The 11380-nt window shown below is 38.3% G+C and overlaps 1 protein-coding gene across 1 annotated transcript; it reads left to right on the top strand.

Annotated features, from left to right (window-relative positions):
• Positions 1–6411: 6411 nt before the first annotated feature.
• LOC109438541 (olfactory receptor 11H4) lies at positions 6412–7389 on the top strand. Its single transcript, XM_019718467.3, has one exon. The coding sequence runs from the start codon at positions 6445–6447 to the stop codon at positions 7387–7389; it is 945 nt and encodes a 314-aa protein (XP_019574026.3). The 5' UTR covers positions 6412–6444.
• The last annotated feature ends 3991 nt before the right edge of the window (positions 7390–11380 follow it).

The following is an 11380-nucleotide window of genomic DNA, read 5'->3' as shown; positions in this document are numbered from 1 at the left end:
TAGGATTACAGTGGAGACTCCCTGCAGCCCTGAGGAATGGAGAGGCACATGCATTCCTCCCTGAGTGGCAGACCTATGCTGCCCTTAATCCCAGTGACTGGGAGGACGTATAGAGGAGGCAACTGAGGTCTGCAGTCCCCACTACTGGGAGAACAAAGCCACAAACAAACAAGTCTGCCTCTCCCAGCCCATCCTGCACACACCCACAGCGGCTGACACCAACAGGGGCACCTGGGTCATCTCAGGCAGTCCCGCAATGCCAGCAGCGTTTGATTGCAGGGGGCAGCACGGGGATTTCACAAGCTCAGAACCCCATCGCCCACCACATTCCTCCACCAGGATGCCACCCTGAGACCACGGGCAACCTGGTCACAGAGGAAACGCCCATCTCCCCAGGGAACACAGGGCATTTTCCACTGCCCCACAGAGATCTGGGAAGCTGGAGCAATGCACGATTAAATGAAAAACCTACACTTCAGCGCCACCTATTGGGAAACAAAAGAAAGACCTCTTTTTATCAACGCTAAATAGAGAAGTGTCACTCTTTTAATAAAGTAGATTTCATTTCCATAAATGCCTACGCAGAGAAATAATCCATGAAATACTTTAAGGAAAAAAGGACCAAGGCAGCTCAGAAAGAACATGAAAAGTCTCCAGAAAATAAACAAAAACACGGAAATAAGTGATTTAAATGACAGAGAATTCAAGATCGCAATTCTGAAAGAAAAAAAAAAAAACAATGCAACGATATACAAGAAAACTCAAATAGGCAGTTTAATGAACTCAGAAATAAAATTAACGAACAATAAGGAGTACTTTACCAAAGAGATTGAAACTTTAAAAAAGAACCAAATGGAATTATTATGTCTTCCTGGAGAAATGACCCTTTTTAATCATGTAATGTCCTTTTTTATTCCTGGTAATGTTCCTCACGCTAAAGTCTATTTTGATATTAATAGAAAATTGCTATTCCAATTTTCTTTTGATTAATGTTTCTATGGTTTATTTTTTTCTAGTATTTTAATCTATTATTTTTATTTAAAGTGGACTTCTTGCAGACAGCATATTTCTGAGTCTTGCTTCCCCTGCCCCCCCAATTTACAGCCTCAGCCTTTTAATTAGTTTCTTTAGACCATTTATATTTAACCTAATTTCCAATATGGTTGGATTAAAGTCTACCATTTTGCTAACTGCCTTCTATTTTTCTATCTATTCAGCTCCTTTTTTCTCTTTTTTTCTGTCTTCTTTTGGTTTATTTTTTTATGAATCTATTTTAACTCCATTATTGCCTTATTATTTATATCTCTCTTTTTTTAATTTAAATGATTGTCTGAGAGTTTACAATATTTATTTGATCAGAGTCTAACTTCAAATAATATTATACTACTTGATGTGTTGTGTAACTCTTAAATTTGATATAAAAGGAATATACCTCAATATAATAAAGGCCATATATGATCATCCCGTAGGTAGTATCATACTCAATCGTGAAAGGTCAAAAGCTTTTCCTCTAAGATCAGAAATAAGACAACAATGTCCACACTCACCATTTCTATTCAACGTAGTACTAGAAGTCCTAGCCAGAGCAATCAGTCAAGAAAAAGAAATAAGACATCAAATTAGAAAAGCAGGTAAATTGTCTTTGTATGCAGATGACATGACCTTATAAGTAAGAAATCCTAAAGGCACACCCAAAAAACTATCAACAAATTCAGTAAATTTGCAAGATACAACATCAACATACAGAAATCAGTTGCATTTATGTACACTAACTATGAAATAGCTGAAAAAGAAACAAAGAAAACAATCCTATTCTCAATGGCATCAAAAAAATAATAAAATACTTATGAATAAATTTAATCAAGAAGATGAAAGATCTATACACTGAAAACTGTAAGGTTTTAATGAAAGAAATCAAAGAGGACACTAATAAATGGAAAGATATCCCATACTCATGGATTGGAAGAACTAATATTGTAAAACAAAATTCCCATACTACTCAAAGCCCTCAAGAGACTCAACGCAATTCCTATCAAAATTCCAACAGCATTTTTCACAGAAATAGAAAAAAACAAAAACCCTTAAATTTGTATGAAACCACAAAAGATCCCAAATAGTCAAAGCAACCCTGAGAAAGAAGAACAAAACTGGGGACATCAGACTTTCAGATTTCAGACTATACTATAAAACTGTGGTAATCAAAACAGTATGGTACTGGCATAAAAATAGAAACATAGATCAATGGAACAGAATTGAAAGCCCAGAAATAAACCCTCACATATATGGTCAACTTGTATTTGACAAGGAAGCCAATGGGGAAATTGTATAGAGTATCACTAAACATCAAGTTCACTTACAAGCTGCCCCAGTAAACATCAGTGAAGATTTTCTCATTGATCATCACTGTCACCTCACTCCTAAGGAAACCTAGAAGTCATATTTTAAAGAAGTGGTTTAAGAGGACCCTAGGAAGAAACCCCAATTTTTTTAAGAAGGAAAAGACCAATGATAAAAAAAAAAAAATTCTTTTCACATTTGCACTGGTTTCAAATTCCTCACTCTTTGAAAGTGAAATCAGAGAGGAAAATGATAATTTGATCAAATTAGTCAATTTTATGGCTTCTGCCACCTTCCATTTCCTCCCATATCAATTAATGTCACTCCACATCATGATCAGATCACACAAGGCAGTTCCTACCTAGTACCAACCTCATGGTCATTACAGTGAAAAACTCCAGGAAAATTCAATGGATTTAATTTTAAAGGGACCAACAGAATATATTATAGTTTCCTTTTTCACTGTGTTGTAGCATTTCATTTAAGCTAGAGAGGAAATGTTCAAAAACATGTGTCAGTTATAGAATTAAGAGTCATGGGCAGGGGCTGGCCAGGTGGCTCAGGCGGTTAGAGCTCCATGTTCCTAACTCCGAAGGCTGCTGGTTTGATTCCCACATGGGCCAGTGGGCTCTCAACCACAAGGATGTCAGTTCAATTCCTCGACTCCCGCAAGGGATGGTGGGCAGCACCCCCTGCAACTAAAATTGAACATGGCACCTTGAGCTGAGCTGCTGCTGAGCTCCCGGATGACTCAGTTGGTTGGACCGTGTCCTCTCAACCACAAGGTTGCCTGTTGGACTCCTGCAAGGGATGGTGGGCTGTGCCCCCTGCAACTAGCAACGGCAACTGGACCTGGATCTGAGCTGCCCCCTCCACAACTAAGACTGAAAGAACAACAGCTTGAAGCTGAACAGAACCCTCCACAGCTAAGACTGAAAGGACAACAACTTGACTTGAAGAACAGTCCTGGAAGTGCACACTGTTCCCCAATAAAGTCCAAAACACAAACAAAAAAAAAGAGTCATGGGCAAAACTTCCATTTATTGCACTGATCCCCACAGAGAGTATTCCTTAATGGAATGCAAACTGGGCAATAGAAAGCCTCTTAATATTTACCCAATATTTCCCCTGCATTCTCTATTTTCTTACGTCTAGCCACCCCTAGGAGCTAACCTACTGGATGAGCCCCAAAGATTGGAAAGAGGATGCACTCCAGGGGAAACTTGAGGACACCACTGAAACCACTTGGGGAGACACAGAGTTTTAGAGTAATCCCTGAGAGGAAATATAAACACGGCTTCACATGTTAAATGTCTCAGCAAACTCCTAGAAAACAAGCCTCTGGAGCCTCCAGTAATGAAGGAAGGCCAATGAACCACATATGATGCCCTCAGCGATTTTTCTCATCAGAGTCAATGAGGAGGACATGCCTTTATGTTCAGTACCACCGCACCCATCCCTCTCTCCAAGCTGAGCCAGGAAATTCGTCACTGTACGTATGAGGAAAAGGACTAATTGTCCACATTACAACCACTGCTGTGATATACTAAAGAGTGTCTTTTACTTTATCTGATTAGTCATTGTTCCTCTGTAGTAGTAGAGTGTAGATGTTTCATATGTGAATACAGGACACTTAATGCTCATTGGGTGAAAAGTCATGCACCCTCTGCGAAGCCTACCTGTGAAACGAAAAGTTAGATCATCTGTATTATTTTTTTCCAATTCTATGGTTTTATGATTATTAGGGACCATCTTTCTGAGAAGCAATCTCACTTTCCAGGAGTGATCAAGTAGTATACTCCTCCCTAACTACCTGAGAAGGCAGTATGCCAAGTGAGGGACATTTGGAAGGAGGCTATTTAATCAAGATATTATTCTTGAGGTGAATAGACTGGTGAGTTGATTGATTGGTTGGTTGGTTGGTTGGTTGTATTGGAAAGGAGTGTATGAAAGAGCTGGTTGCCAAGGATTGTCGCTCACATGATGATTTATGAATCCAAACACATTAGAAACAGTATGTTTATAGGACAAAATGGTGGGTATTCCATTCTAATGCCTTAACTATTCCCAGCAAGGAAATTTGGAGGCTTTTGAGTGTGGAGTTATGCAGAACGTAATAGAGTCCATTTATTCCATCAATGCTTAAAATGAAAATTGATTACTCTGGCTTTTCCATTAAGCTCCTCACCCTTTGATCATCTCATTACTTATCAACTCTTTCACCAAAGGCTACAGGAAAAATATTGTTGCTGCTAATAAATCATATAGAGTATGGTGATAGAAAAGATAAAATGAGGTATGAAGTTGTCAGTATACAACGGAGTGTCCTGAAACGTAATGCACATTAAGCACTTTTTCAGAAAGGACAGGCAACACAGACCCCATGAATCTGGTTCCCAGTTTAAATCTGTAAACCTGGATTTAGTTCCTGACCCACAGCAGGAAAAGTGATTTATTTATACTTCATAAATGAAAGTCTGGGAATCATCTATTGAGTAGTAAACAAATGTCTTTTGAATTGAACATTGAAAAATTGGACGACTTTAGAATCTGGATGCTCAAATCTCCTTTCTATGTGTTTTTAATAACCACCAACAGGAAACTAATGATATTGAAGTCCAAATCTTGGTTTCTTCTATGTTCTTTGCCTCTCAAATTTATCTTCCATTACTGACAAAGTTATGACTAGTGCCCTCCAATATACAATGCAAGAAATCTGAATTTAACAAGAAAACTCAGTATCAAAATTACCATTTTTGAAGACTTTTAATCAATTTTTTTAATATTAATCAATTGCAAGAGTACCCTATTTGGGGGCCGACCCGGTGGCCCAGGCGGTTAGAGCTCCATGCTCCTAACTCCGAAGGCTGCCGGTTCAATTCCCACATGGGCCAGTGGGCTCTCAACCACAAGGTTGCCGGTTCGACCCCCGCAAAGGTTGGTGGGCTGCGCTCCCTGTAACTAGCAATGGCAACTGGACCTGGAGCTGAGCTGCACCCTCCACAACTAAGACTGAAAGGACAACAACTTGACTTGGAAAAAAGTCCTAGAAGTACACACTGTTCCCCCAATAAAAAGAGTACCCTGTTTGTTAAACACAAAATTCATATTTTTTGTTCAATTCTTAAATATAAATTCTTAAATACTACTGAAAAATACCTGCCTGTCCAACTATTTGAAAATGTCCTCTCTTCCCTTTCAGAGAACAAAATTAATTCTACAAGATAAAATTGTAGATGAAACCCCATTTGCTCTCAGATCCATATGTTTTTATCACCCCAAAATACTTACTAAATGATTTAAACCTTTATATTGAAAACACTATTTTCTTTATTTTGTCTATATAAGATCTGAATATGAAAATTAAGATAGTTCATTTTTGTATAGTATGTGTAAAAAACCATGAAAATAAACACTTGCAAATAGAGACATGAAAAAATATTCTCACTTATTCTTTAGAACAAAGATATTTCATATTCTGGGTCTGTTGTATAATTTTTTAGGTGTCACTCAACTGGTTAAGTGATATTTTAAAAGAAAATCTTAAAAGGAAAATTTAAGAACAGCCTTGAGTCTTGAACGTAGTGATGCCTGTGACAATTAATTCAGTTGATTACACTATTCTGAAAAGTGTCAAGGAGTAAGTTTTATGTCCATGTGTAATTCAACTAATTCTGTTCAATTGCCACAGTTTTAACCCAACTTCACACCAGCTGTCCTCAAAATACGTTTTCGTTTTTTTAAACAATGTAAGCTGAATAAGAAAAAATGGATGAGTTTGTACATGAATACCCTTAATCAACTTTAGAAAACAAACCAAAATCAGAAAAGGTTTTCTTAAGAATCAAAGCAAAAAAGAAAGAAATTTGTCTGCTTGTACCACCGGTGTGGAAAATTCTTGCTGCTTTGGATTCTAGCAAAATAATACAGAGATTTAGAACCACGATCAGTTCAAAATAAGGTGGGATTTATTCCAATCTGGTCTCAAAATATATCTTAATTTCCTGTAGAGCTGAAGTTCCCTTCTCAATAAAGTCCTTGAGATATGTAGGAAGCAAAGCAACTTGTTTTACACTCGTGTCTTTCTTCTTCATAGATTTAAGACCCATGAACAGGTCAGCAACACACATTGTGACTGAGTTTGTTCTCCTTGGATTCCCTGGTTGCTCGGAGATACAGACTTTCCTCTTCTCACTGTTTTTGGTGATTTATGTCTTGACCTTGCTGGGGAATGGAGCCATTATCTGTGCAGTGAGATGGGACCCACGACTACACACTCCCATGTACTTTCTGCTGGGAAATTTTGCCTTCCTTGAGATTTGGTATGTTTCCTCCACTGTCCCTAATATGCTAGCCAACATTCTCTCCAGAACCAAGACTATCTCATTTTCTGGCTGCTTCCTGCAGTTCTATTTCTTCTTTTCCCTTGGCACAACTGAATGTCTCTTCCTGGCAATAATGGCTTATGATCGGTACCTGGCCATCTGCCGCCCACTGCACTACCCCACCGTCATGACTGGGCACCTCTGTAGTATGCTGGTGTCTCTCTGCTGGCTCATTGGATTCCTTGGATATCCAATTCCTATTTTCTTTATCTCCCAACTCCCCTTCTGTGGACCCAATATCATTGATCACTTCCTGTGTGACATGGACCCACTGATGGCTCTGTCCTGTGCTCCAGCCCCCATTACTGAATTTATTTTCTATACTCAGAGCTCCCTCGTCCTCTTTTTCACGATTATGTATATTCTTCGATCCTATACCCTGTTGCTCAGAGCTGTTTTTCGGGTCCCTTCTGCAGCTGGCCGGAAAAAGGCCTTTTCTACCTGTGGTTCTCATTTAGCTGTGGTGTCTCTTTTCTATGGGACAGTCATGGTAATGTATGTGAGCCCTACACATGGCATCCCAACTTTGATGCAGAAGATCCTCACACTGGCATATTCAACAATGACTCCTCTCTTTAATCCCCTGATCTATAGTCTTCGCAATAAGGACATGAAACTTGCTCTGAGAAGTGTCCTATTCAGAATAAGAATTAGTCAAAAGTCATGAGCCAAAAATGTGCCACACTTCCAAATTCTAATAAAGAATAAGGTGGAGATGTATAAGTTCTTTCAATGGCCTTTTCGTTCTCACTCTAAGTGGTTAGAGGTATTTAAGAGTACCCAGCTTAAAACCTATGCTGACTACTAAAGCTTTAATTCACTGGACTTCAACCTGCAGTTGAAATTTTTTTAAAGGCTATCCTTATTGGAATGATAAAATGGGACTACTGAGGGTGCCAAAAAATGTATAAGAGTGGACACTTTAATCTATGTTGCTCAAGCAGTAATTCGTCATCATCAGAAGTGTCTGGACGCTGACGGTAACCACTTTGAGCACCTCTTGTAATTGCAGAAGTCAAACATGACTTGTATTCATCTTTCGTTATTGGTACATATTGAGTATTACAATTTTAATACAGTTTTCCTCTCTTAAAATGTGTATACATTTTTTTGGTACCCTCTGTATATACAATGGAATATTGCTCAGCCAAGGGAATGGACTCTCGCCATCTGCAGCAGTCATGGATGGACCTGGAGAGTATTGTGCTGAGTGAGGTATGTCAGACAGCGAAAGACAGATACAATGTGATTTCACTTATATGTGAAATCTAAAGAATAAAATTAACAAACAAATGAAACGGAAACAAACTGATAGATACAGAAAACATTTCACGGTTGCCAGACAGAAGGACAGTTGGGAATGGTTGAAAAAGGGGAAAGGATTAAAAAGTACAAATTGGTTGTTACAAAGTAGTCATGGGGATATAGGGTACAGCATAAGGAATATAGTCAATAATATTGTAATAACTATGCATGGTGTCAGATAGTTACTAGATTTATTGGGGTGATAGATGGGACGGGTGTTGGGGGATAGGGCGAAAAAGGTGAAGGCATTAAGTACAAATTGGTAGTTACAAAATAGTCATGGAGATGTAAAGTATAGCATAAGGAGTAGTCAATATGGTAATAACTATGTAAAGTGCCAGGTGGATAACAGACTAGTCGGGCAGGGGGCAGGGGGGTCACTTCTTAAATTATATAAATGTCTAACCACTATGCTGTACACCTGAAATAAATATAAAATAATGTTGAATATCAACTGTAACTGAAAATTTTTTAAAGTGGGAGGAAGGTGAAGGGGAATAAGAGGTCGAAATTTCCACGTATAAAACAAGTAAGTCATGGGGAAGTAATGTACAGCATGGGGAATATAGTCAATAATATTGTGATACCATAGTATGGTGTCAAATGGTTGCTGGACTTATGGTATATAAATGTTGAATAACTATAGTGTATACCTGAAATTAATATAATATTGTATGTTAACTATATTTAATAAAAATCTTCTAAAAATTAAATCTAAACACCTAAGGAGAATTAGACACTGTACATACTAATCTTAAGTATTATAATTTTAGTCCTTTCTGCATTATCTTTTCGTGAGTTTAAATAAGAATACATAATTTCTTTCACCTTTTTACTTTGACACAGAACCCCACAAAACAGCCTGGTGTACTGTCAACAGCACTTGGCATCAGGAGACCCACATTTAAGCCCAGACTTACCATTGACTAGCTGTATCATCTTATTCATCTTAAAACTTTCATACTGCTATATCCAATTCTAAAGTAGAATTTATAAATTTACTCAGGAAATGAGTCTAGGAAGAACCATGAAGAAGTGAAAGAGGTCTCCTCTGTGCTTGCCACTTATGAATTGGGCTACAGCAACAGACAAGTGAAGAAAAGAAAGGGTGCAGTCCTCCCTCCCAATTGTTCAACCACCTGGCAGGGCAAAGAGGAAATGTCTGGGACAGGAAAGGAACATACAGAGAAGCAAAGCTAGACAGGGCACAAAGAATGGTAGGCTTAGACCCTCACTGGGATTCCTTATCTCCTGGAAAGCAGGTAAGCCCTGCACTCTCCCATCTAGTGGGGCCATGTCCTAAAGTTCCAGTACCTTTAATCTACTGCTGTACTCATCTGATGGAATTCTGGTATAAACTCTTCTACAGCCATCCTGCTCTGAGCAAAGATAAGTGGGACCTTATACAGCCATTTTGTTTGTATTCTCTATCAAAATAGACATGTAAAATACGTGAAAAACTGATCTTCTAAATCTAAGGTAAGCAAGAATAGAAAAACATGTGTTCCAAGAATTGTGATCAAAAACAGAATAATGTTTACTCATTCAATACTTATTGTGTACTATAAATAGATACCATGATAGAGTTAGGGACATAAGACATATTTCCTACCTAGAAGAGATCACAATCTCTTGGGAGACATTTATGATATTTATAAATCTCATATATTATGTAGTAATAACATATATATACAATAATGAATGTCAACTACAATTTTATATATATGGATATATATATATCCATATATCCATATATATATGGTTACAAGAACTGGAGTACAGCATTAGGAATAAAGGCAGTGGAAATATAATGCCTGTGTGTGATGTCAGAGGGGTAGAGGATGGGGGGGGTTGTCATTGTGTGAGGGATATAAATGATAAATGTCTAACTATTACATTGTTTTGTGCACCTGAAACTAATAAAAAAAAAGTTAAAAAAATAAAAAATAAAAATAAATATATATATGTGTATACACACACACACACACACACACACATACACACACTCATATGGTGGCTTTATCTAGAATGTAGTTCTCAATGAACACTGATAAAACCGTACAGTGATTTCTGTATCTTTCTTGCTCTTAGCCCAAGACATAGCCCTATAAGCAAGTGTATGTGCAGGCTAATAACTACCCTATCACTCAGTAAAAGGGTCACAACTCAATCCTCAAACAAGTGGAGCACAGAGGATTTTTAGAGAAGGGAAATTTCTGTATGATGGTGGATACAAGTCATTACACATTTGTCAAAAACCACAGAATGTACAGCATCGAGAGTGAACCCTGTGGTAAACTAGGACTTTGAGTAACGATGTGTCAATGTAAGTTCATTGATTGTAATAAATGTACCCCTCTGATGTAGGATGTTGGTAGTAGGGGAAGAGTACATGTGTGAGGGCCGAAGGTAGACATGGGAACTCTGTAATTTCCTCTCAGTTTTGCTGTGAACCTAAAACTGTGCTAAAAACAATGAAGTCTATTTAAGAAATACATTTTTTAAACGTAACCTAATACTTATTATTGGCCAAAGCTGCACAACTAGCATTTACTTTCCTTTAGGCAGTGACAAACAAAACCCAAGTAAGTTTTCCACAAGGTGTTTTGCTAATAAAGAAGCAGACTGTAGACCAAAATATCAAGGCTCACATTCCTCAAATGGTAAGTTTTTTCATCTGCATGCTTCTCCCATCATTCGCCAGGCCTATTTTGGACACCTCAACCAGGTTTCTTCTTTTCCCCTCTCTGCTAGAAGGAACAAAATGCTTCAGGCCAAACAGTAGTTGGCAAGTAGTCTATAAGAAGTTGATACCATTTGAGCTGCGTCTGTGAAAGAAATGCCCAAAGGATCCCTATCCCCCAGGCCTAATCCAAAGACAAAGTTGTTTAACAGATTAGAAAAGAAACTTGAAGAAGTAGAATCATAGCAAAAGAACCTGGGGTCCCTAGGCACCAGTTTGGGACTCTCTGCAGAAACTGTCTTGGTTAATTAAAGCAAGTGTTGGAGGCTCCTGAGAGACAATTAGAAAAGGAAGTCAGGCTGAGGGAGGAGGAAATGATACTAGCAACTACCAATTAAAAGTGAATGGATCCCACAGCACCTAGGGACAGTGATTCAAACTGTTGCATCAGCCAAGTTCCAATACCAACTCCCTGAACATGAAGAGGGAGCAGAGGGGAAGGGTGAGGGAGGAAGGCAGAGGTGCCCCACACTCTGGCAAGGTTCTACTTCTTATCCCAAGTGTATACACACCTGACAATTAAGGTGCAAGTGTTATCTCTTGATCAGTGATGTAGAAAAACCCCAAGAACATGCCATGAGAAAGACGGGACCTACAGGCTGGGAAACAC

Source organism: Rhinolophus sinicus, chromosome 3 (genome assembly GCF_057876585.1).
Source record: "Rhinolophus sinicus isolate RSI-liver-muscle chromosome 3, RSI-T2T, whole genome shotgun sequence".
NCBI classification, from domain to species: domain Eukaryota; kingdom Metazoa; phylum Chordata; class Mammalia; order Chiroptera; family Rhinolophidae; genus Rhinolophus; species Rhinolophus sinicus.
This window is presented reverse-complemented; position numbering and strand designations above follow the sequence as displayed.

What these genes read in the sequence shown, in the direction of transcription:
- LOC109438541 (XM_019718467.3), top strand. Translation starts at nt 6,445, where the DNA reads ATGAACAGGTCAGCAACACACATTGTGACTGAGTTTGTTCTCCTTGGA.